At 34.1% G+C, this 26,701-nt stretch overlaps 3 protein-coding genes across 7 annotated transcripts; 2 read left to right on the plus strand and 1 right to left on the minus strand.

The window, feature by feature from the left end:
- The first annotated feature begins 30 nt into the window (after nucleotides 1-30).
- On the plus strand, nucleotides 31-3,843 carry Coprox (oxygen-dependent coproporphyrinogen-III oxidase). Of its 4 annotated transcripts, none has more exons than XM_011062398.2 (2): nucleotides 31-110; nucleotides 2,368-3,843. In XM_011062398.2, exon 2 carries the CDS (start codon nucleotides 2,390-2,392, stop codon nucleotides 3,590-3,592), a length of 1,203 nt encoding a protein of 400 aa, XP_011060700.1. In that variant the 5' UTR covers nucleotides 31-110; nucleotides 2,368-2,389; the 3' UTR covers nucleotides 3,593-3,843. The 4 variants fall into 4 exon arrangements, with proteins under 4 accessions (XP_011060700.1, XP_011060702.1, XP_011060699.1 ...); XM_011062400.2 differs by lacking the exon at nucleotides 31-110 and adding an exon at nucleotides 423-579 and having other exon boundaries at nucleotides 2,372-3,843; XM_011062397.2 differs by lacking the exon at nucleotides 31-110 and adding an exon at nucleotides 424-579.
- On the minus strand, nucleotides 3,834-13,340 carry Remo (Remoulade). 2 transcript variants are annotated; one of them, XM_011062402.2, is made up of 13 exons: nucleotides 13,215-13,340; nucleotides 12,058-12,266; nucleotides 11,830-11,973; nucleotides 11,540-11,611; nucleotides 11,366-11,437; nucleotides 11,168-11,239; nucleotides 11,012-11,095; nucleotides 10,609-10,935; nucleotides 10,033-10,169; nucleotides 9,121-9,975; nucleotides 8,368-8,617; nucleotides 7,993-8,286; nucleotides 3,834-7,773 (listed from the first exon to the last, which is right to left on the minus strand). In XM_011062402.2, exons 2-13 carry the CDS (start codon nucleotides 12,240-12,242, stop codon nucleotides 5,430-5,432), a joined length of 4,836 nt encoding a protein of 1,611 aa, XP_011060704.1. In that variant the 5' UTR covers nucleotides 12,243-12,266; nucleotides 13,215-13,340; the 3' UTR covers nucleotides 3,834-5,429. The 2 variants fall into 2 exon arrangements, with proteins under 2 accessions (XP_011060704.1, XP_087270682.1); XM_087414556.1 differs by having other exon boundaries at nucleotides 13,107-13,215.
- Nucleotides 13,341-13,505: 165 nt separating this feature from the next.
- Nucleotides 13,506-16,423, plus strand: Smu1 (Smu1 spliceosomal factor). Its single transcript, XM_011062401.2, has 8 exons — nucleotides 13,506-13,647; nucleotides 13,725-13,791; nucleotides 14,131-14,274; nucleotides 14,709-14,823; nucleotides 14,917-15,559; nucleotides 15,647-15,748; nucleotides 15,830-16,166; nucleotides 16,235-16,423. The coding sequence occupies exons 1-8, from the start codon at nucleotides 13,622-13,624 to the stop codon at nucleotides 16,331-16,333; spliced, it is 1,533 nt and encodes a 510-aa protein (XP_011060703.1). The 5' UTR covers nucleotides 13,506-13,621; the 3' UTR covers nucleotides 16,334-16,423.
- The last annotated feature ends 10,278 nt before the right edge of the window (nucleotides 16,424-26,701 follow it).

The following is a 26,701-nucleotide window of genomic DNA, read 5'->3' on the forward strand; positions in this document are numbered from 1 at the left end:
TTTGGTATATAAACACTACGCGTAAACAATCTCACTCTTTCTTGGAATTTGTGGCCATGCGTTCTAAGAAGATAAGAAATCTACACGTATTTGGCAAGCGCTTTTATAATGTAGCATGATTAGTCCATAATTCACGTTACGTATACTATAGAATTTCAAACATAAAAGAGTGTTTTGACACGGGCTAGAAATTATATTCTTTCCAAAAATTAAAAATCAATTAGAATAAATAAAGAAAGGCTATCGAAAAATTATATGAAAGAAAAATTGAACTTATAAAATAATAAGCAATTATAAATTGTGAATCATTTAAACACCGCGCAAGTATAGAAGTATACTTATTACTAAAAGTTCTTTAATAAAATTTTATTAATCAGTACAACTCCACTGTTTTATTTTATTGTATTGTATTTAAGTATTAAATATATTATAATAATCATTACACTCACTTATGTATGAAATGAAAACATTAGGTTTTTTATATAATATATACGGTGTTGGAACATTAGACTTAACGAAATTATATCGATGGCAGAGAGAAACCTAACCTCTCTGGTTCCATCAACAGCTTCGTAAACCGTGAGTGTCTTAAAACTATTGGAAGATAAAAAATATATTTGGCTTAAGAAAAGATAATATAGTTTTTTCCAGTAAGAGACACAGATGACAGTATAATACAGTGAACATATATCATGTTTTTTTAAATATTAAACGAAGATGAAATAATCGCTGTGTTACTCCTATGTTTCTTGCTGGAAAATATCAATATATATTTTGAAAGTGTTTATTGTATAGTATTTTTTTAATTTTTACATATTTTAGTCAATGTGATGAATTAAAATGATAAGCGATAGTGTTTGGAATAAAGATTTCGACAGTAATATTTAATTCAGCAAAGTTATAATAATTTTATTTTACTGATTCTAGGAATTCTTAAACTATACACACACACACACACACACACACACACACACACACACACACACACACACACACACACGCTTTACACTTTGTCACGTATTTTTTTTTTCTTCCATGTTGAAGTTTGCGGAATTAGCTGTCCAAGAAGTAGTTGTGTTCATGATGCTAAAAATCAAGCTGAGATCTTGGATAGAGAAAGAATGAACAGATTATACTTGAACAATTCGTCACAACAATATTGATCGATTCTTTCTCCATCTGAAGTTTCAGACCGATCTCTAGAATCTAGCGTGGACATAAGGATAATTTAGAATATCAAAAAAATACCTAGGAACTCGAGGATTCGGATTGCAGCAAGGGATTCGAAGCATGCGTTAGACTGTGGATTCACGGAAAACGGAGTAAATGGTGAAAGAGAAGAAAATATGACAAAGTATAATGTATATAAATTCATGTACCTGTGCAATCGAGAAAATAATGGTACAGTCAGATTGAGAACGTTCTAGAACTTGAAAACATTTTAGTCAGCGAATAAAGAGTTATAGATATGATGACCATATTTAAAAGAAAATAAAAGATAGATTTTATTCCTAAATATTTTCAAACTAGTTCGTAACTATAAGAAGTCTATGCATTAATTTCTGAAATTTTCGTATGCATATATCTAAGATAATGCAATTTTGACAATAACTACTATACATCCACTCACATTTATGTACATTCTTTTGTGAATTATGTACATTCTTTCGTGAATTTTTATAAAAAGAATGTCACGATAACAGTAGAAAATAATATTCGTAAAATAGAGTAACTGATACTATTTTGTAGTGAGCCTTCCCTATATTATTCTTTCTATAGATATTGTGGCTCTATTTGTAGAAAATGACAGATATTACTTGTGTCATTTTCTTCTGGAATTCCTTACTGGAATCTGTTTTCTGCTAACAATCTGTTTTACACTTCAATTTATTTCACAAAATTGCATTTAAAAATTCTCTAATCTCTTACCTGAAATTTTGAGTAAAAGTATCTGGAAAATCTGAAAATTTTCAGAGAATTTTTTTACAAGATTTCAATAAACATCTTGAACTATGCAATAAACTTTTTAAAATATATATATTATTTTCTCTTTATACTAGTGAAGTTTAGTGTTCTTATTTTATACTACTGTTTATTTTTGTATTTATAATTTTGCAACGAAAACGATCGTGTTTATAGTTTAAAATAGGTGCTGGATACTACGGACGATAATAATATTATAGTAATCATGTAAAATACGCAAAGAGAGATTACTCTTTACACTTTATTAGTTATAAAAATATAAAGCACTTATTAATCTAATCTAATGGATTTGATATCTTTAATCGGAAAACGCTTTCCGATTATGATACCGCAAGACTACTTTGTGACACTGACTAGAAAATAAGATTTTAAATTTTGTTCTAGAAAGAATAATTTCAAAGAAATCATGGCTACACGTTATATGGTACGAAGAGTCCTATGTTCTATTAACGCTTACCATCATACTGCATGGTTTACATGGAGCAAATTCTCGATAAACTCGAAAAACCTACAGAATTTTGGGACAGGAATCCTTACGGGACTGGCGACGTACAGCATATACAGTGATGTAGTTCAGGCAGCGCAGAATGACCTGCAAATTTATAAGAAAACTTTTATGGCAGAGCCTATCACAGCCGTCGAACAATTGCAGAAAAACCCGAACGATATGAAAACAAAAATGGAACTGCTGGTGATGAAGACTCAGGCAGACTTCTGCAGAGTTCTCGAAAAACTGGAGAATGGCAATTCCTTCAAAGTGGATCGCTGGACCAGAAAAGAAGGTGGTGGCGGTATTACTTGCGTCCTGCAAGACGGACAAGTATTCGAGAAAGCTGGTGTTAACGTTTCCGTCGTAACCGGCATGCTACCACCGAATGCTGTCCAACAGATGAAGGCACGCGGTAAGAAGATGGAAGACTCCGTGCCGTTCTTCGCAGCTGGTGTCAGCGCTGTGATTCATCCTCGCAATCCCATGATCCCTACGATTCACTTCAACTATCGTTATTTCGAAGTGGAGAATCCAGATGGTACAACTCAATGGTGGTTCGGAGGTGGTACAGATCTCACCCCGTATTACTTGGATGAGGAAGATGCCAAACATTTTCATAAAACGCTAAAATCCGCCTGCGACAAGCACGATCCTTCCTACTACTCGAAATTCAAGGAATGGTGCGACAATTACTTCAACATTGTGCACCGAGGGGAACGGCGCGGCGTGGGCGGGATATTTTTCGACGACCTTGATACTCCAAGTCAGAACGAGGCGTTTCAGTTCGTCACTTCTTGTGCCGAGGCTGTCATTCCGTCATACATTCCTTTAGTAAAGAAACACAAGAATGATGGTTACGGATATCACGAGAGACAATGGCAACTATTGCGACGGGGTAGGTACGTCGAATTTAATTTGATCTACGATCGTGGCACCAAGTTTGGCCTGTACACACCTGGTGCGCGATATGAGAGTATACTCATGTCTCTGCCATTGAACGCCAAATGGGAATACATGCATGAACCTAAAACCGATTCGAGGGAATCGCAACTTTTGGAGGTACTGAAAAATCCGAGAGATTGGTTGGACAAAGCAAATTCGGACAATGTGCAAGTATAAGTTTTAATTTCTCGAAGTGACTTTCGCGCGATAAATTAAAAAAAATTATGTAAAGGTAATATCATAATATAATCTTAGTACATAGGTGGGATCTAAAATGAAGAAAAATATAGATTAATATTTTGAGAGTTAATTTTTATAGATGTATGAAATCTTACTTTGTTGATCATGTGTTTAATAGGAGACGGAAAGAATTTGAAATGCCATTATCGAACTATGTGTAAATAAAAAATGGACACAATTTTGTACAATATACATGTATTAATTGTAGTAACCGGTCTTGTGTACACTCGTACATACATTGAAATATATATTTTTCGAATAAATCAATATAAAAGTAAAAATAATAATGAAATAGAATGTGGTATATAAAATTTCTCAAGCTGTTTTAACGCACTTAATACGAATTACATTAATTCTAAAAACTTAAATGAACGTTATTTACAATATACCAGGCATTATTGCCAAAAACGAGATTTTTCGTTATGATACATGTAAATATATTTATGCGGAAGTCGGTAGTAATTATATTCAGAATTTCATAAATTTAATTTAATATTCAGTCTTCGATTTACAGAAATTCCATTCTTATCTCTTAATTCGTATTAAGTAATTATACTTACAAAGCAAATATCATCTTGTTAAAATAAAACACGATATCATATTAACTTTAGAGATCATATAAATTCGGAGAAGATATTTATAATGTATAAACATGTATAACATTACATAAACGATAATATTACGATATTATAAAATTGAAAAGTGATAATTATCAAGTAAATTCCTCGATGAAATTAAAAGGAAATATTTCACAGCCAAAATGATTTTACAATCATATCTCCATGTGATATATTTATACATGTATATATATTGGTTATATATATAGAAGAGTATTTATTCAGGATATGATGAATAACTAATGTAGCGAAATTGAGTTAGCTAAATTTAGTATTGAAAAGTCAATACTAAGTTTTTGACACTTGAAAGCCGATATCCATCATAGATCTTGTATAAGATTTATGTATAAGATCCATGAACCGTTTCAAAAAGAAAATCTTACTAGAATCAACATGTCAGCTTGACGTGTCTTGACTAATCGAAAAATATTTTTAGAAGTTTTCTGATTGTGATTGTATTTTGTTGTGTTAAAGTATTATGTTGTGTTAAGTTATTCTCCTTTTGTCGATATATGTATAAATCAATGGATTTTATCTTATATAGTTACATGTATGCCATAGTACAAATACTCGAAGATAGCATTGTGAAGATTATTTAAATCTGTTGAATTTAATTTCTTCAACTGATCGAAGTCATTTCAAAGCTTTACAGTTTTTACTTAGTCATATAATATTTAATTAAAACGAACTACCAAGCTAATTGAAGACTATTTGTAGGCATGATTATTAGTGGGCGAATAATTTTCATTATATACAAAATCTCTAAACGCAGCATATGTAGGAAGAAGACATGAGTATTTAATATATGAGGCGTCTTGAACATGATTCTAATAATCTCATTTACAAATTGCAAAATGCTAGTTTCAAAATTGCGCAGTCTATGAAATTATACATAAAAATAAATACGTCGCTGTAGCAGATGAATGAACAGTGATCTGTTATTATTATACATATATATATAAATTTTATATGTATATGTATATATAATAATACATATATTATATATATAATTTAATAAATAAATTGTATATAATTTATACATAAATTATACAATATATAATTATGTATGTATATGAGATAATACATATATTATATATATAGTTTATATATAAATTATACATAATTTATGTATAAATTGTACAATATATAATTATATATTAAACGCTGGTTTCTTTTTTGACTGGCAAATAGTGGTTCACCGACTCATCTAAATAAATCTCGTCAGCCTCAAATTGTTGTATATCACCCGCAGGTTTCGCAAATGCGTTCATTTCATCGATTAAATTAAGATTATTAATATCACGCGAACTAGACCTACTAATTGACGGAATATCAGCGAGAGAACTAAAGTTCTTCTCCAACAGAAAATCTTTCGACTCGGGTGCATTAAATACATTGTGATCTACATCTGGCAACTGCGATTTCTCACGAGAATTGTTTTCCTCCAAACTTTTGTCGGAGATATAATAGACATTCGATAAGGAACAGGCGTAGGGGGTTTCCGCGTGCGGTGTTAACGTACATGGATTATCACTAGTCAAGCTGTTTATCTCAAAGAGCGAACGTTCCGAATGATCGAATGATTCTTGGGACTCAGGAACTTGTTGCCCGCATAGATTCGAGCTGGTTGTACTTTGTATATCTATGAATGACGGTTTCGAATAGTCACGATATTTTGCGCTCGTTAAGGACGTAAGGTCGTTCAACGAATTACAGTAATTGTTTATAAGCGGTTTTTCGTACTCCAACGGTAAACAATACATACTATTGGAGAGATATAACCGTCCCACATCTCTTGATATGCATTCCTCAGTGGCGATCTCCATCTCATTCACGCTAGGACACCTTTTCCTTGAGAACCGCTCCTGCTGTGCCGCTTCCACATTCTCATAGATCTCCGACAAATTGTGATCGCTCCGTTCGCTAGTCATTTGCGTGACAGTATCTATCTCGGAGCTATACTCTAAACTACATTGCTGGGAGACGTTTCGTAAATGCCACTCTTCATCCGTCTTCGAAACGTCCGCGTCCGAATCTTGTGCCATTCTCCTCGGTTGCGATGTTTCTCTTGTATTGGACATCATAACATTAACATGCGGGTTATCCTGTTGCGTGCTATTATTGATCTTCTTGATGCTGTGCATCAAGTTCTCCTGACCGATAACGAAGCGCATCGGGATTCTTTCCTCGGAGATGCTGCCGCCACTATCCGACAATATATTGACGTTTTTTATATCGTTTATGGGGTTTAACTCGACGTGTATATTGGTATTGTTGACTTTAGCGCTGCTGCTTAGGATGCTGCGTTCTAGACTATTGTTGATCTTTGCGGTAGGCCGAGGTATGGAAACGCAACTGCCACCGTCACTGGTAGCTCCGCCATCGCCCTGCTTCCTCGGGCCGAGGTTATTCTTCTTCGCGGTCGCGTGTCTACGTTGTTTCTTAAAGAACTTCCTAGCGACGCCGCTCTGGTGAGGATTGTAGAACATCTCGACGCAGGCTGACGATGGTTCAGTATAGGTGGTGACAGAATTGTTAGAGTGATACTGATGACGATGCATTACTATCAGATTCGCTGTTTTCGTGTTCACGGAAACGGCAGACATGTTTTCTCGGTTGACCGCCAAGTCCGCGAGCTTAGAGCTGTTGTAAAGCTGTTGCGACTGATTGGTATTCCTCGACGAAGCGACGGAGTTTGTGTCGGATATCGCTTGGGTTGCTTGCGAGTTTGACAACGGTGGAACAAAATTCTGCACGAGAGGCTGCGTCGGAATTACAGAATTCGCGTCGCACACGCTCCTGGTGCGGCAGCAACGGTTCTTCCGCTTTTCCAGCCAGCATCGCATCTTTAGCCATTGACTTCGAACGTCATTACGAGCAATTCCATAGAAGAACAGTACGAAAACACCCAAAGAACTCGTGGTAATGGCATATATCACGGCGAACACGGTCTCCTCGAACGGCATGGAGTCAAACGGCTTGATCGTAACCGTGGCTGCACTACTCCAGGATATCAAATACAACACTAACATTATGACTTGGCCCTTCCACTGCGTAAATTGTGAGTGTTCCGGATCCTCAATATCGGAGGACACTGTCTGCGTGCTGCGCATGCTATTTCTGTCTCCAGAAGGATTTGCGTTTGGCTCCAATAGCTCCAAATCCATGTTCTCCGTTGCCTGAGTACCCTCAGACAATTGCGTGTTCATGTCGACGTTCTGAATCGCACGTCTGATGAGCAAGAGGAAGATTAGCAGGTACGCGATTAAAATTCCAGATGGTATAAAAAGCGCAGCGAGCGCCGGTCCGGATGTAAGGAAGCAATGAGAATAACCGGCGTATTCGCGTAGATTGATTGCGCCAGATATTCCACAAATTATCAAAGCTACACCCCATCCGACCAAGTAAAGTCCTAACAAGGGCTTAGGTAGGGGTTGATCCGGAAGTTCATCGTCGGGTATTACATTGAGGCCTGGTTTCATCAATTTTTTGTGCATATTGCTGAAACAGAAGGATCTCGATGAATATTTTATTTTCTTTGAAGGGCATATATGCTGCATTCAGCAAAACAAGCAGAAACTATTATAAAATTCTTTCATATATGATTGATTTATACATTTATTCCAGTAAGATAAGAGCGAAATCAATATTAAAGAATTTTATATTTTACAGAATTTTACAATACAAAACTTTTCTGCAGAACATAGACGATATATTTACCTGGCAGATACTGCCATCCACAGCAGGCAACACAAGGACAAATAATGTAAAGTAAGACCGACACCCTGACAAATCTCGATGTGCTCTGTTTGCTGGATACCGATGCTGTATAGAAATGATAACAGTGCCATGGCGAACCAAGTGTTGATAATGGAATGTTTTGCCTTTTTAGGCATCGTGATAGACGTATAAGAAATAATGTACGTCACGGACGTAATCATCAAGCAAGTTATCGTCACGAAACTTCCGATGTATATCGCCGGATGTGAGTACCTGAATTTCGCTCCGTGTAAACTGCAAGTCACATGCAATAGTGATAGAATCATAATAAAAAAGAAAACTTTAAAAAAATATATGTATAAAAAGGTCTCGTACCTATTTCCATCCATATAAAAATATGAAATATCCTGCAAAAGTCCATAATATCCCAATCTGTCACAATGAAAAACTATTAGACCATTACTTAATAGGTTAATTAAATGGCATCCATCACTAGTCCATCCTCCTACGTTGTTCAATGTTTCGTCCCATACCACTGGTCTCGGTCTTTTCCCGTTATAATGATACAATGGCGCTTTCAGCATAATGTAAACCGGTTCGGACAGATTTCGTACTGATGTACCAACTGCAAAAAATTACACAACTTATTTAAATCTTCGGAGCTGGCGATGGATTTATTGGACCCATTCAATTATATCCTTTCGGAGCTAACGCGAATCTATTGAATTCACTTAATTATATTTTTTATCATGTCATTTATCATGTCTGCAAATTTGAATTATTGATATCAAAATGAATTTAATATTCATTCTTTTTTATTCAAATTATGTTGTTTTGGTTGCTTGAAATTATTAGGTGTTGGAATTAATTCGTAGCGTTTTTTAATGAAAGAATGTTATTTATTTCACATGAGCATTAAAAAATACATTAATGAAAGTACTTCCCATCACTTGTAAAACGCTACGAATTAATTCCAACACCTAATAATTAGTGTTTTTTAGTCAACATAAATGAAATGGAGCACGCTCACAGACTCAGCATCAGTAACTCTGTTACAGATTTTGACGTCAGCTTCGAAGAGTTAAAGAAGTGGAACCTAAATTTTACATGCTACCATTTTCGACTCACTTAATTTACTGCCGATAATACACGTTGATATATCCATGCTATCATTTGCAATCGTCTTAGGAAAGAACCTGCTGTCGCTATACATATATATCATAAGCTGTTGAGCTATTGCACTATCTTGCGAGTGTTGCAGCAAAGAGGCAGGTAATTGAATGGAAGCCTCGATTGCCTTGTCCTTTGTATTGATCGGCGTCGTCCTGTTAATTGTCGTGCAGTGCAGAAATCTCGCATCCGAATCGGTATTCGCAGCGATATTTGTGTACCATGTACATGTTAATCCGCCGAAACTGTCGCGCTTAACTCGAAATTCCTCGAGTGCCATGTATTTTTTATGCGATTGTATGGACGGTGTAAATTCTGTAATACGTTCGATCGCTTTGATCAGTCTTGTGCAGGCTTTGAAATTTATTTCCGCTCTCTTTAACATCTCTTTCGGCAATTTCATCATCGAACTGACGATGTCGACCAACATGATTCCAAGTTCCTTTTCGTCTATTAAGAAATTCAAATAATTCTCTATAGTCCGCACGATGAAATGGATTTCAACCGGATCTGTTATTTTCACCGAGCCATTTCCCGTGTAATTTTTAAATCTCTTGGCTGTCTCCAGCAGACTGCTTTTTGTTAAGGACAGATTAACTTTCGAAAATTGTTCTAAGATTTTCGTTGTATGAGATATGTATGGACATGATTCCGTATTTAGACGCTCCCACTGACCGCTCGTATTACAATGATAAAAAGCTTTCAAAGGCGCTTGCATCAAGCCCGAAAGACGATCGACTTCACATGGCAATTCCGCTTTCCATCCCACTATTGTTTTAGGCCACGTATAAATACCCTTGTTGTTTTTCGTTACTAAAAGGAAAGTACATGATTAATGATCCTTTAATGCTACAAGGTTCAATTAGTTACCTGCTAGAGGGCAATAACGCGTATGCTCGGATATTACGATGACACTGACTGCTTTCGACTTATTGCCGTTTACAGAAACCAATAAACAATTCCATTGTCCGTTATGTTCCTCCTTGATCGGGACAATACTAAGAGCACTAAGAAACAGCGCAAAGGATATATATTTTGGATAATAATTTTTATTCTATCTTACAATTATTATAATAATTATAATAATTTCTATTCTATTTCTATTTTTAATTGTTATATAATAATTATTAATTATCCATAATAGGAATATATATTTTTTGTGACGCTAAAGAAACATATGGATCCTTGAAACTTACTTAAGTTTTTTGTTATTAATTTTAGAAATTTTAAAATTTTCATTCCGTATAAAAAATTGTGACACTTAAACTTATCATAAATATAGTACAACAATTAGCCTATACGAATAAAACAAAATTATCACAAATCATTATACTATTTAAAAATTAGGAAAATATCCAAAGATCTCTCTCCATCAAGACTCATATGTTTCAGTTATGAGTCAAATACGTAATATTTTTTAGGACAATTTGAGAAACTTTATATTACCTGTCCACAATACCGCTATCCGGCAGATACCTGTTGTCAACCTTAATATTAGGTAAATTTCGTGGATCTCTATAAGAATTCAAGTCCACGATTTCGGCCGACGCATTAGGATACCACAACCAATTCAATCTGGCATTTTTGTCTACAGTAACGCTGGGTGCTCTACACTTTAAGGTAATCGAATCTCCAGCGAAGACTACTTGGTTTTGAATTGGACGAATTTCAATTGCCGGCGACATCCACTGACACTGAAGTTCGTCCCAGAATCTTAATTTCTTCAACGATTGCCCTTTGGCAAACGCTGGCGACGAGCATTTTGGCGTTAGACTGAAATATTAAATTAAACATGAAGAACTTCAATGTAAGTAATCGTGATTAATCAGAGATGCGCAATATATGTTACTTTAATTTAATTGAAGAATTGTAGATCCAATTACTAAACCAATATAGGTCGCAATCACATTTCCAAGGATTATTAGACAAGTCTCTGAAATACACATAAACGTTATAAATTTTATATAGATACATTAATTAAAAAATAAATAGAAATTTGTATTACAGCTGTTTTAACATGTTAAGCCCGTGAAATATGCCTTCTTTTAAAGTAGTTAAACTGTTTCCATTTAATTTCCTAAAATATATAGATACATGTATTTGTATGTTATAAAGTATTATAAGATTTCTATATAATAATATACACATAGAAAACTAGTAAAATAAATATTTGCTAGCGTAAACAAATTTTGCTTTAACTTACAAACGCTCTAAGGTCAACAAATCATGAAATAAGGACGGCGCCAGAGCAGTAATTTTATTTCCAGACAAATCGCTAGAGCAACAAAGCAAAAAAATGCATAAGAAAAAAATATCTCTATAAGAAAACTGTTCAAATGTATTAACTGTCAAATGTATAAATTCATTCTAGACTTACAGCCTTTTGAGATTCGGTAATTTTTTGAATGCATAGCTATCTATTATTGATATCTGGTTCTGACTCAAATCCCTGAAATTACGAGTTTTATAAGATTATAGAATTATATAGGTGCCCATTTTCATCAGCATAGAATAATTTTATTCTCGATTCAATTTCTATTCTTCATCTTTTTTTCATTTTTAGAATTAGAAAAAGATGAAGACTAAACTGAATCAAAAGTAAAGTTAATTTATAAATAAAAGCAGACAAATTTACAGACGAGTTTTTATTTATGTACAAATTCTTACAATCGCTCCAAGTTTGCCAAGCCGTTAAAACAACCCTCGCCTATAGAAATAATTTTGTTTTTCGATAAATCAAGCCGTCTGAGATTTGTCAAATTTTTAAATGCATCCACTTCAACAACGTAAATGACATTTTTGCTCAAGTCTCTGTAATTAATTCGACTATTATCACACTGTTGTCGGAAACCAAAAAACATAGAAGATATATATATATATATAGAACAATCTTACAATTGTATAAGTTCCACGTTGACCTTGTTGACATCTACATCTTTAATTTCTTCTAAGCCATCGCTACATTTAAGACGTAACCACTCAGCTTGAGCACCGACAGGTTTGCACAAGCAATGCTGTGGACACACAATCGCGTTGGCCCACATTGGAAGCAGAATAGTAAACAGAAGACTGACTTTCATGATTAGAGGAAGGTCGCCGTTGATCTGAAAAAATATAAAAATATGCACTTTGAATCTGAAAATGAGTGGAGCATATAAATTATGGTTGTGTTTTAAAATTCACTGTCAGCACTGAAAATATAGTTTATATTATATACATATTCTCTAAAATTTTTAGATGAATCTCACTCTGAAGAATGAAATCTCACTCATAGGATCATTTCTAGCAATGTACATTAACTTAAATTTCGAATTAATTTACTTTGTATGTTTTTCTATTTTTCTAGAACTAGAAAATAAAAAGTAAGTTAAATCAAGATTAAAATTAATCTACATTATCGCATATATATAAAACTATATATATATAAAAATGGATTAAAATTTGAATCATTCTTTTTCAAGACTGGTTCAGTTTTCACTCTTTAGAGTAAGATTCCACTCCAAAGAATTTAAAGAGTACTATATTTATTTATAGATTTTTAACATTGACAGTGCATTTTGAAACACAGTCTATATCCTGAAGTAATAACGAGAAACTTTGTTGATGTTCCACGTTTCTTGAAAAATTGGCAGTTATTGCCAAAAGTTTATGTTTCTATCGCCAGCGAAAAGTTGCTGTTTGTCGCGTGTTTTCAATCGAAAGAAGATACTTGGAATTCGGGAACATTCGGAGAGGCAGCAGGTAACAAAAATTTCTGCCTTGTTGCCCCAGTAAAGACATAGCTTTACACATAACACACATGCAGTTACCATTCTGTGAGATGGTCCATAACGTGTCTCTAATTTAAATGTTAAACAATTAAGGTAACAAGGTTTTTGGAAAAACACAGTACAATGGGTACAAATAAGAAAAACAAAACAAAACAAACTACTTTGCCATCACACTTTTTGGCAGATGTATACGAGAGCACAGCGGGCCATTGGGGTCGATTTTTCGCAGCCTCGAGAATTAAGAGTGCGAAGAGTAAGAAACGGATGTTCCGCGATACTCACGGCCCAATTAAAGGTCGCGGTTCTCACATTGAAGAACCAATTTTAAATAGCCGCATTTTTTATTTATGTAGCCCGTGTGTTATTGACGCTGCGGACCAGGATGGACTAGGTAGAAGAGAATCTGGAGCACGGTGCCATTGTAACGCTATCTGACGAGAGCGGCCAGCACCTGGCAGTTATTGCTGTGTGGAGAGTTTTGACTTTGCGTGGAGGGATTGTTTTCTTTGGAGACAACGGACGCGTCTCCAATACTTGATTACGATCTGGCGACTGCGATCACTTTCGTTTCCACGCTGCATTCGTGAACGATGCGAATGCACGGTCAACTGCGTTATCAGACACCGCAGGTTGCTTAGGAACATAACCTTTAAAGTTTGTTGTTCTACCTTGCCTGAAGATACGTGGAAATGTCGATCGAAATAGAGTCTGCCGAGTGAGTACGATGATATTCTGACTAGATTGTTAAAAATAGAAATTGTATATTGTGTAATGTATTTGATTGTTTTTCAGTGTGATTCGATTGATACAGCAGTATCTTAAGGAGTCAAACCTTGTCAAGACGCTGCAAACCTTACAGGTAATTTCTTCTCAACGTTTTATCCTGATGAAATTTTGTCAGAATTTTTTATATAATTTAACAGAATATATGTGTATTATTTTGTTGTCAATGTTGATTATATTATGTCATTGTATTTAGATACTTTATATAGCAGACTTTAACATGTATTAATTCAATGTATAATATGAATAACTGAATTAGAAATTTTAGAATATTTTGGAATTCAGATTTATGAAAAATTCTAAAAAAGAGATGTAGACTCTATTTCTGAAAATTTTAATTTGTATAAAAATTCTAAAAAAAATAAAGATAGTACATTTTTTTTTATGCATGCTTACTAATATATTTTGTATACAGGAGGAAACTGGTGTGTCGCTGAATACTGTAGATAGTGTGGATGGATTTGTTGCGGATATAAATAATGGCCATTGGGACACAGTTCTAAAAGCTATACAGTCATTAAAATTACCTGACAAGAAACTCATAGACTTGTACGAACAGGTAGATACCTTAAATTAAAATATTTTTAATTATACATTAAAAATAATATAAAATCCTTCTTAAGCACATCTTGTAAACAATGGGCCTTGTTCTTTTTAGCATCTTCTTGCACTGTTCATCTTTTCCCTTTTTTTCTCCAATGTGGAAAGGAAAAGAGGAAAGAAGAATTATACAAGAAATTCGGCGAAAAAAAATCTATTTTAAATCTGTAATATATAGATTTTCCCAAAGCTAAATCAAATATTTATAATATTAGGTGTTGGAATTAATTCGTAGCGTTTTACAAGTGATGGGAAGTACTTTCATTAATGTATTTTTTAATGCTCATGTGAAATAAATAACATTCTTTCATTAAAAAACGCTACGAATTAATTCCAACACCTAATACATTGTTATATTTTCTTGCAAAACTCACAGATTTTATTTTATTTTAGGTTGTTTTAGAATTAATTGAACTACGAGAATTAGGTGCAGCACGTTCTTTATTAAGACAGACTGATCCTATGATTATGATGAAGCAACAAGAACCTGAGAGATATATTCATTTAGGTATATGTCTATCACATTTAATTCAAATTTTTATTTTACAATTATTGTTAATATATTTGTTGCTTGTAATATTATATATCTATTAATTTGCAGAAAATCTACTTGCACGTTCGTATTTCGATCCACGCGAGGCATATCCCGACGGAAGCACGAAGGAAAAACGGAGAGCGTACATAGCTACCGCTCTTGCTGGTGAAGTGTCGGTAGTACCATCTAGCAGATTGCTTGCTCTATTGGGACAAGCGTTGAAGTGGCAGCAACATCAGGGTCTACTACCGCCTGGCACTACGATAGATTTGTTCCGAGGAAAAGCAGCGGTTCGTGACCAAGAAGACGAGAAATATCCGACGCAATTATCGAAACAAATCAAATTCGGTCAGAAATCACACGTGGAGTGCGCGCGTTTCTCGCCTGATGGCCAATACTTGGTGACCGGTTCAGTGGACGGTTTTATCGAGGTGTGGAACTTCACGACCGGTAAAATTAGAAAAGACTTGAAATATCAGGCGCAAGACAATTTTATGATGATGGAGCAAGCGGTCCTGTCGATGTCGTTCAGTCGTGACAGTGAGATGTTGGCGGGCGGTGGTCAGGATGGTAAAATTAAGGTTTGGAGGGTACAGAGTGGACTGTGTTTGAGGAAATTCGAGAAGGCGCATTCAAAAGGCGTGACTTGTCTACAATTTAGTAGAGATAACAGTCAAATATTGTCAGCCTCGTTCGATACTAGTATAAGGTAATATAAATATAAATAAATTACATTTCAAATATACTTTAACAATAAATAGAATATTATTAACAATCTCATTCACAAATTTCGTAGGGTACACGGTCTTAAATCTGGAAAGACTCTCAAGGAATTCCGCGGTCACTCTTCATTTGTGAACGAAGTCGTTTTTTCTTCGGACGGTCATAATATAATTAGGTATATTATTATTATATAAACGAAGAAAAAAATCTGTTTTTTTATAAATAAAATAAATAAGTATCATTCTTTATTTCGTAGCGCGTCGTCGGATGGAACCGTGAAAATTTGGAGCTTGAAGACCACCGAATGCATAGGCACTTATAAATCATTGGGAGCCGCTGATCTCACAGTGAACAGTATACACACCCTTCCTCGAAATCCGGAGCACTTCGTCGTGTGCAATCGTTCTAACACAGTAGTAATTATGAATATGCAAGGACAAATAGTGAGATCGTTCTCCAGCGGTAAACGAGAGGGAGGTGACTTTGTAACTACAGTGGTGAGTCCACGTGGCGAATTTATCTATTGCGTTGGTGAAGATCTTGTACTGTATTGTTTTTCCACGTCGTCGGGAAAGCTCGAGAGAACGCTCAATGTGAGTATGCCTTTATGTTTTATTATAATATTTGTTTATTCCGATTAACAGCGTCGCGGCCTTTTTAGATACACGAGAAGGATGTAATCGGTTTGGCGCATCATCCCCATCAAAATTTATTATGTTCTTACAGCGAGGACGGTCTGTTAAAATTATGGAAACCATAAATAAATCAAGAAATTTTTATTTCTTTTTTTGAATATAGAAAGTAAGGAGAATATGTCTTCATGTATTATAATACAACATTTTTACAGCGACTGTGGTATTATAAGTTTGTTCCCGAATTATTATGCAACAATTATTAATTTATATCTTATTAATCTTCGTTCTTTTATCGTAATATTGCTAATGAAGAAAATACACGCGTACATACGATATCAGTATTTAAATAAAAATAAAATAAAATTAACTACCCGCAGAACACAAACTAACAATAATATTATATCAATGTTATAATTTTCCTACTCAACAGAGTAATTGTTAAGTATTGCAAGTGTTGTATTTATTATTATATTACATATTGTTAAGTAGAAAATTATAATATTGATGCAATACTATTATTAGTTTGTATTCTACGGATGTATATAATTTTTTTGCGAAGGTGCCAAGATTTTGTAAAACTTCACAGCTCCTCTTTATGTTTTTTCACAATTCGTCATTTCTTCAGGCTCGCGCTCATTAACGAAGAAAGAAAAGGCGTGATTTTTCATGGAAAAATTATCGATATCGCTGAAGCATTCGACGTAACGCGTTCTCCGCGAGCAATAATAGACATTACACCCGTCTGTATCTGATCGTGCGAACCTAATCGTTATAACGTCGCCGACGTTAGCCGAGGCAGGTAGATAGGATACGGGGTGGGTGGTTGGTCGGGTTCGTTCGGGACTAAGTGCACCTTCTTCTCGTACCTATCCCTACACGTCGTCACGTAGCGCGGGCCCTTAGCCGGCGCGCGCTTGAACGTAATTGGGCCCAAGCAAATAAGCAATCACTATATTTCGGCTCGGCAAATATTATAATAACAGACTGGTGGGGTTAACCGGGTTATCGGTCGTACGATCGGTGGTCGGCTCAGGCGTCTTAGGCAGCGCCAAAACCAGCACCGACCTGCTGCTCCTTTTTGCGCGCGTCCGCTTATGGCTTGCTATGGCCGCTTACCGAAAACGACCCTTCGTTAATATCTTCATAAAACCCTATGCGCGAAAATATATCCGGCCGAGAAACAGCGATTAATCAAACCGATGCTCAGAAGGTGGGGTCTAATCGAAGAGTAATCTTATTCCAAGCGGAATCCTCGCTTCTGGTCGATGACATAACAACCTTTTTATCTGCTACTTTTTATCACCGTTGTTTTCTATGTAAATAATCCTAATTTTGCTTGGTCAATCCAATTTTTATTAATTCTTTTATAAAACTGATGTGTGAAAATAATTCAAAGAAAAATAGAATAGTTTATTCTTTATACTAATCCTTGAAGCTTAATTCGGATTCTTTTATTTTTAAATATTTTTGAAAGTAATATTTTTTAGATTTGTTTTATAAGAAAAATATTTTTTTATACCATAAAAATGTTTTTATATCTTAAATTTCATTGGTTCCTATATATAATTTATAATGCACTTCTTTATTAAAAAGCGATTATTACATGTTTCGTTATTCTCTCAGCATAGAACCCATAATTTTTTATGATGACACAAATATGTGACATCGGCAGGATTTTCTCATAGAGCGAGATTAAAAGACCGCGTGAAAGTTCACTGTCGGTCCTTTTGGCATGTAATCTATACGTGAAAACAAATGGACTGTCAAAAGTCGTTCCGCTTCCTGCTTAGTCCCTAATGCGATTTTAATGTCATTGGAAGTTTTCAATTTACTCCAGAGTTTCCTGTCGGTGTAGTTGGAGCAAGTTAGTTCAATTATTGGTTGGATTTTTAGCCTCAACGATTTCTCTTCCTTGTTGTTATATTCGGCACCGACGACGATTTTTACATGATTTTTACATGATTTTTTATTGCCCTTTTTTACAAATAACTTGGCTAAAAGCGTAATCATTGATAATAAATGCAATATAATTGTGGTAATAACAATAATAATTATCAAATTCTCGCAGTTGCGTTCTATCTACTAATCTTTCAAAATTGAAGCTTAGCCCTTTGAGTGGTACGGTATATTTACGTTCTTCATTTCAGAGTGAATACTATTAATTGTATTTTTACTATTTTATATATATTATATGAATATATGTTATATTATCTTGCTTAAATCTATTATTTATATAATTGTTTGTCGTATAAATTTATAATTATGATTATCATTTTGTATTATCATTACTTTTGAAAAAATTTATCACGGAGAAGTAATTGAGCATCAAACATTACACCACTCAAAGGATTAATATTAGAATTATTGACAATTAAAATTTCTATTCTTTAATTATATTATTTTATATCTTTAAAAAAGGGAATTGAAAAGAGAAGGTAAATTATCACTTTAATCAATTATCATCATTAATCAATTAATCAATTTAATCGTTTATATATTGCAACTAAAGTCTTGGAAGTAAAAAATACAGTATTACAAATTTGAGCAATTTTTTTTTAATTACAAACTAAGTCATTTTGACTGCTTTGCTCATGTTAATTTAGTTTGTGTGAAATTAAAGAATTCAAATCAATCCAAATTCGAATTAATCTAAGCAGAATAGAAACGTTTTACTTTTCATTCTTTTATATATTATATCTAATTGACTTCATATATTCGATATACACTCGGTATTATTTTTCTCGGAAGAGAAAGAAAATACAAAGAAAACTTCGAAAACCAAAAGAGGCTATCTATGTTGGGATAATCAACGACTTTATGCCTGTGTCTATCGACCTACCGCGAGGATGCGCGTTTAAGACGATTAGACGCAACATGATTGTTTTGAGTTCGAGTGAAATGCGTGTAATCATATTCCAGCTATAAAGAATTTTCGAACGGTCGAATTAACTGTTAGCCGTGTACCGCAAAACCAGATGCCACTCTTAGTATTACCAGTACCGTAACACAGCACACAGTGAAGACAAATATAAATTTACTGTTCAAAAATAACTACAGACCATAATTTTTAACGGATCAAGACAAATTTTTTTTTAATTAATAGTTAATAAATTAAAAAAAATCTGTGGAGTTGGATTTTAAAAAATGACTCCGAAATGTGCAATACTAATATTACATTAATATTAGTATTGCACTAATTCCAGATTATTAATATAGATGTAATTTAATTATTATAATAATTATTATTATTAATAGTATTAAATTATTAATAATATTGTTAATAATAATAATAATAATAATAATAATAATAATAAAGGAAATTATATTAAGAACGGCTATGAGCCAAAGTAAAAGCTTCTTTGGCTCGTAACTTTTCTTAACATAATTTCCTTTATTTTCATTATTTGAGCTGTATTATATTATGTATAATAATAATTCTTATTAACAGTGTTAATAGTATTAGGTGTTGGAATTAATTCGTAGCGTTTTACAAGTGATGGGAAGTATTTTCATTAATGTATTTTTTAATGCTCATGTGAAATAAATAACATTCTTTCATTAAAAAACGCTACGAATTAATTCCAACACCTAATAATAAAATAATTATTAATAGTATGGCATATCAGGGGGCCTTTTTTGAAAATCTAATTCCACAGTTTTCTTTAAAATTTATTAACAATTGATTATTAAAAAATGTATCTCAATAGATTATAAATTATGATCTACAGTAATTTTTGAACATCATTTTATTTATTCCTACATGACGCCGCGCCATCCTGCGTTTATACTACTACTCGAAAAGATGGCTTTATGGTGCTTTACGAGCATATGTGACAATTATGTCGATTACGGATTGACGATATTCGATTCAAATATGGAAACGTATACTTGGGGGAATCAAGTGCGACGCGATTACATAACGAAATGCAACGACGCAATGCGGAGGCAGGTGTCCTGTAAAGTCTCGTGAAAGGTCTCAGGAGAGACGCGGCGAATCCCCATCGCGAGGGAGGAACTACGAACGGTTGGTCTTCAGGGAAGGAAATTTGCTCCACTAATTTCGCTCCTTCCGACGTGATATCGTACGAGTGCCCTTAAAGGTGTTATCGGATCAATCTAAAAAGTGCGGTGCTCCTTTTACTTCTACACGCAAAGATCTTTTAACAGAATTTAAGATCATCCGTCTGTCTATAATTATTATATATTTTTTTAAAAGCTATAATATCTATTTCATTCTCATGTCTATCAGCAATTAGGCACTGCTTAAGAGTCTTTCCCGAGATATTACGGATCTTAATAATTCGAAGGCGAATCTTTCGGGGAAGACGAATCATTTGGGGGTAGCTTGTCGATGATATTAGCGATACGGTCGCGGATCTTTCGCTTGATCCTCCTCGCCTAGCTCTCGTTTCCGTATTTCCGGAAGACTCCCCAATTTCGCGATCATAATTTGTTAATAATTGGACATTTTGGTTGTGGGCCAATGGTAGAAGGGCCTTCCTCTCGCTGACCAACTGGTCCCAGGTGTGTGTACGGGGAGCGTGGCGGACGCGTGCTTCTCCCCTCTTTTAACCTTCGCTTGCAGCCGAACACTCTCGATTCGATTCGCTCCTTTCTTCTTCTTCTTCTTCGTCTTCCTTTGCTTCTTGTACCCCGCGTTTTTCTCTTCCGTTTGTTCTCGTTTCTCTTTGAGCGCCGCAATTCAACGCGCGCGAAATGCCTATTCGTAGATATTAGAAAATTTTTGCAATCGTTTATTCAGATACGCTAAGGTAAACACTAAGGTCATGTTATCTTCTTCTTACAACTAATTAAGAAAGAGATAACGTTCATCGTATCTGGATCCACGTTATTGCAGAAACTCCCTAATGATTCGCAGATGAGAAGTAGTATACGAAATTGTAGGATAATTGGATTGTAACGTAACGTTACGGAAAAAAAGTGGCTACGTTCAACAAAATGTTTACATTCTTTTGGAAATTATCTTCGCGAGAAATAGAACTATTTCTCTAGATATAAAATATAATCCAATCAGCGCAATAAGAACTCCAAACAGTTCTGAAGATGACCAATGATACAGAAGATTGAATCAACTGAGTAATCAAGATCTGAGATTTTTGTAAATTAAATAGCAGCAGATAATTTTGTTAATTTTTTATTTATCATGAATTTTATTAAATAATTGTATCTTTAAAATCTCAATTTTTACAGAGTAACAAAGCTATATCAACAAATAAAGTGACAAAAGTCAAAGTCATTCAGGAAAGACGATCTCCAGATCAAAAGTTGGCGAATAAAAAAATAATTATTCATGGTAAAGTAAATTAGTGACAGATTTTGCGTTAATTACTGTGCAATCAACGAGACTTCAGTGGACGAGACAGTAAAATGGTTAAATGGGGTATCATCCTGTATAGTTGCCAGCGATGGTAAGTTTCGGTGGTATCGCAGCGGGGAGGGATTTGCATTCGCGGAAAGGTGGCAATTACTCGCGGAACGGAATATAATGCAATTATCGAATTAACCCTCGCACCCCCACATAATTGCTCGCGACTTCACGATTTAAGTGGATAATCATTGGGAACCGGCTGACCGGGCGAGCGCCGAAATTCGCCGGGCGAGCGTCAGAGAATGTGGGGCGGCCGATCGAGTGGTGCATCGTGTAATTTACCTTGCACGTTACGTACGCACGCACCGTTTACTCTAATGGCGAGTTTAACGGACGACCCCGCTTCCTTCCGATGAATTCCGATCGAGAACTATCGAGCCAAGTCTTGTCTATCTTCTTCCGCGTATCTCTATTTAGAAAAGATTAGGCATGAAAGAAAAGATTGCATTGAGAGAAAACTAGACAATACAAAGTCCAAAATCGGAACGTAAGACGTTTTATTTGATATAGCTTTTCTCGACTGCACAGAATATTTATAATAAAAATATTTATTATTCTAATATAATTCTATAAATATTATAATATTATTATTCATTTTTTTGAAATGTTTATATAAATATTTTAGACACATTTTATATAAAGCTTTATTTGAAATATTAAAATATAGACTAAAATATTGTATATTTATGAATATAAATAAATATTTATAGTAATCATTTTTCACTTGGATTCTCATTTTATTAAGTACTTTCATAGCACTTATTACAACATTTACAACAAATATATACAATAAATGTATGATTTGTGCAATCTGAGACTACTAAAATATTTACAAAATATTTCAAGTCTTATAAATATTTATAAATATTTTGTAAAGATTTTATAAATATTGTGCTGTCTGGATTGTAATTCTGTAAAAATTGAAATTTTAAGACGAAAAAATTATTTAACAAAATTCATGATTACATAAAGAAGATTATCTGCTGTATGTTTATACTTAAAAAATGTCTTTAAAAAACGCCTTAAAGATAGTTTTGTGAGAATTGTCTAAAAGATTTCGTATGTTTCAACTTTATGTCTTCTGGAAAATATTTGGTATTTATGTGTGATTGCATAAAATAATTATAGAGAAGCTCCAGTTTTATAATTATAATATTATTGCTATAATGTTAATAATAACAATAATAATAATAATAATAATAATAATACACCGTTGTATTTACGGAAAGATTTTGCTGAAAGATCTAAAATTTAGCTGAATACAGATCTGAAAATAATTTTGTTGGATTATCAAAATAATTATATTGAAAACTAAAAAATAATTAGCAATGCTGCAACAAATTTTAATATATTCTAGCAACCAGTTTGAATTTCCAAGAAAATTATTTTGAAAGTTCATCAAAATTATTTTTAAATCTGTATGTTCTTAGTTCTATAAACTAAAAAAAAAATATATATTGGCATAAAAGAACTATCTAAACACTTTTCTCTCACTGGAGTCGCAGAACATCCTTCTTATAAAACTTTCTTTTCTAAGATTTATTATGAAATATATCGGTAATAATTTGACGTGGCGTAACATGCTTGTCTGTTTCGATCGAACGGAGGAAATCGATCGAGCGATTGGTAGCGCAGACTCGAGAAAACTTTGCTCTTGATCGAAATGGCCACTCGGTCGCGCAGGAGGGTGCCGCATTGTTACATTTATAGCCTTCATTTTCACCTTCGTCTCTCTCATTCGTGCGGGCTTCCTCATTGTCTCGCGGGCTGCTGAAAAACGTCCATTGTACGTCGATTTCAATGCACGAATTTCAAAATAGGACGCGCGATTGTTTCACTCTTCTTTGAGTCTATTCTTTTCGGCGCCGGCTAATCTGTCGGCACTGACGACGATTTACGAAAATCACGTCAGTTTAGACTTCTAGAGGAATCTCCCAAAAAAAGTCTGAAACCTAAAGTAAAACTAAATCGTATAATTTTTTATGAATCTCTCAAATTATGACTGACGATATATTTTTTTTCAATCCACAAAAAACTCAAAAATTGAGATAATTTTATAAATTTAATAAATAATACAAATATACAGAACTGAGATTTCGTATGTTTACAAGATTCTATTTTTTAGAAATATCGTTTTTTTTTTATAGATTAATCTTGGACGCGGTACCGTGTGAAACTCGTCAATTTTTTCGAACCAAAACATTCGTAACTGTCTTGTATTCCTTTGGTTTGAAACTCCGGTTCAATCATGGGCACCACCCCCTCATTTCAAAGGACGCTTCCTTAGCCTTAATTACTACACTTAATCACTATGGAAAGATCAGTTTTATTGAAGTATCTAAAAATTTAACTAAATACAAATCTGAAAATAATTGTTTGTATCAAAGTAATTATATGTAAGACGCTTAAATTGATTGCTCGATAATGTTAAAACTTTTTATAACATTGTCATTAACGCTTAAGCGTTCTACATTATTTTGACAGTCCAACAAAATTATTTTCAGATTTGTATCTAGTTAAATTTTTAGATATTTTAATAAAATCATTCTTTTCGTGTAGATTATTGACATTTTGAGAATGCTCTGTATTCATTTTAAGAAACATGCTTATGAGAACATTTTTTATCATACAACTGCATGCTCTTCAGACAATAAAAAGTGTCTAAAATCAGATCATAAGATGTTTTTTGCATTTAAAAGACGACTTAAAGACGTCTTATGTCACAATTTTAGACTTTGTGTTATTTGCGTTCTCTTTTGGCAATACTTGTATTCGGTATTGGACTTATTGAAGGCAATCGAGAAAAGATTCATGAAGATTCCATTTTCAATGCATTCTGGAGAATCTGGTCACGAGCGATTTTGACAAAATTTTACGAGAAAGAAGGATATGTACACATATATATGTATATATTTCGTTTCTGTATCTTATACTGTCTCACTCTATAATCTTAATTAAAATTATAGAGTGATATAGTACAAGTTACATTGAGATAGCATAAATTAGATAGTTTATATATATATATATATATATATATATATATATATATATATAGAGAGAGAGAGAGAGAGAGAGAGAGAGAAAGTACATACCTTATAGGATTTTGACAAAATTACTTGTAGCCAGATAGCCTGTTATAAGATGTTTAGTATATTTTTTCTAGAAAAAGCATTCTAAACTTGTTGTTTTATTCTGGAAATTCCCAATTCCTCAATTAGTAACTTTTCTAACAGATACTGAGATACTGACCTTCTTTATTACGATCTCTTGGATAGATTTTCCCCTCATTTATTTCCCTTTGGCAGATAGTCGCGCACAAACGAGACCAGCGGTTTTCTCAAGCCGCATTACAAATCACCGAAATGGCCCCCGGGGCCACCACGATTCCGAGTCCTTTCTCCGACGGCTCGAGGCGGCCCCTCGAAAGTTCCGAAAATCAATTTTTTTTCCCAGGGCGTCAATTAAGCGGAATTTTTCCGTCTTCGACGTAGGTCCGGACAAGAAAGAGAGAGAGGAAGAGAGCAATGATTTCGGTCTTCGGAAGCCTTAATCGTCGCTGTTGCTCCCAGTTTCTACCGACCATTGCAATTTTCAGTCTTTCGGCTACTGCAATCGTTCTTTCTCGAGGGTCATTCGTCTAGGTGTTAATCCCTCTAGAGAGGACGTGACTCGGCACCGGTTTTCTCAGGCGAGCGGCAATGGTAACGACAGGAGAACAAATATTTAGGTATCATCGGACTAGACGTCATCTCTCGCATGCATTTCGCCCGCCTAATCGACGACTCTATTCTATCGCGAGAATAATATTGAACTAATATTATTAGAATCATAGCAACAGATGTGTGTGCAAAAATCTTGATATTCTCTTCGTTTGCATATGCTATTATTTTAGGTAGCGTAGAATTTAAATAGTAAGGTTTGCAAACATGCACTTGTACTCTCTAAAACTTTTAGAACGAATTGTCATTCTGAAATCTAGCTCTTAAAAACTAAAAATTGAACCATATTTTTTGCAATTATTTTATAAGATTAATTATTTTATATTTGGCACAATTTTTACTCTTTAGAGATTCTACTCCAAGAATTTAGACAGTAGTACTCAAGTTTAGATCGGCGAGCGACTTTAATCGTTAGCTTTAACGATTAATGTGTGAAGGCGTGAGAGTGTCGGTGACTCGACAGGAAGTTCTGCGAAGTTCTCTATTTCATCTTTCGATTATACACTCAACCGTGAGTACGCGTATAATCGGCTTATACATGTTCGCAGTTAACGTGATCGAACATGCGAGAAGGGTTGATCCGAGGTTCTTTTTCTCTCGCACTTTCGGCAAAGGGCCAAAGGGCCTGCGAAGCGAAAAACTCAGCGGCGCGAATTAGGCGCGCTTTGACAATTCTAATCTTGTGAAATATAACGAGCGAGAAGTATAACGAGTCGTGAAAGAAAAAGAAAGAGAGAAACGTGTCGGATTACATAAAACACATCGTGGTCGAGATGCTCAAAAGGTGACGCTTGCTAAATGGCGCTAATAGTAATCCTATTCATTGTGACGTGATACTTTAGGCGCGTTGTATCGTCCTACTTGTGCGGATTATGAGTGGAAAGGATGAGCGACTTCTTTTACGAATAACAGAACAGGTGAAGAAGACGATATCTCTGCAAGGTGTTGAAATAAGAGATATCTCTATTATATTTACTTTATATATCATCCGTAATATATACAAATCCGTAATATATGTAAATAGGAAATAAAAAAAATGAGATGTTTAATACATGTTATGGGAAAGAGAGTTCTTAAAATTTAAATCTAGTCAATGTTTATATAGGTATATATAATTATAACTAAAAATTTATTTATTTAGTTGAAAATATCACGTGTAGCAGAATTATTGTATTTCAGTGAGAGAAAGTAGCTGCCATTTCTCCAATTTGTATATAAAATTATATTATTTTTAGTTATAATTATAAAAAAAATATAAATGAACTAAATTTTAAGATTTTTTTCTTTCTTTTTCTCAAAATATCTTATTTATTTCTCATATATCTATGTTATATGGATGATATATAAATAAATATAATAGAGCTCTTGTTTCAATATTTGCAGAA

This window comes from Acromyrmex echinatior, chromosome 16 (genome assembly GCF_024713525.1).
Source record: "Acromyrmex echinatior isolate Ae372 chromosome 16, ASM2471352v2, whole genome shotgun sequence".
In the NCBI taxonomy this organism is placed as follows: Eukaryota; Metazoa; Arthropoda; class Insecta; order Hymenoptera; family Formicidae; genus Acromyrmex; species Acromyrmex echinatior.

What these genes read in the sequence shown, in the direction of transcription:
- Remo (XM_087414556.1), bottom strand. Translation starts at nt 13,142, where the DNA reads ATGGCCCGCTGTGCTCTCGTATACATCTGCCAAAAA. An exon ending in AATTCTTCAATTAAATTAAA is followed by an intron (nt 10,936 to 11,011) that starts GTAACATATATT and finishes TTAATATTTCAG; the next exon opens with TCTAACGCCAAAATGCTCGT. An exon ending in GCGTTATTGCCCTCTAGCAG is followed by an intron (nt 9,976 to 10,032) that starts GTAACTAATTGA and finishes CTTTCCTTTTAG; the next exon opens with TAACGAAAAACAACAAGGGT.
- Smu1 (XM_011062401.2), top strand. Translation starts at nt 13,622, where the DNA reads ATGTCGATCGAAATAGAGTCTGCCGA. An exon ending in ATCGAAATAGAGTCTGCCGA is followed by an intron (nt 13,648 to 13,724) that starts GTGAGTACGATG and finishes ATTGTTTTTCAG; the next exon opens with TGTGATTCGATTGATACAGC. An exon ending in TGAGAGATATATTCATTTAG is followed by an intron (nt 14,824 to 14,916) that starts GTATATGTCTAT and finishes ATTAATTTGCAG; the next exon opens with AAAATCTACTTGCACGTTCG.
- Coprox (XM_011062398.2), top strand. Translation starts at nt 2,390, where the DNA reads ATGGCTACACGTTATATGGTACGAAGAGTCCTATGTTCTATTAACGCT.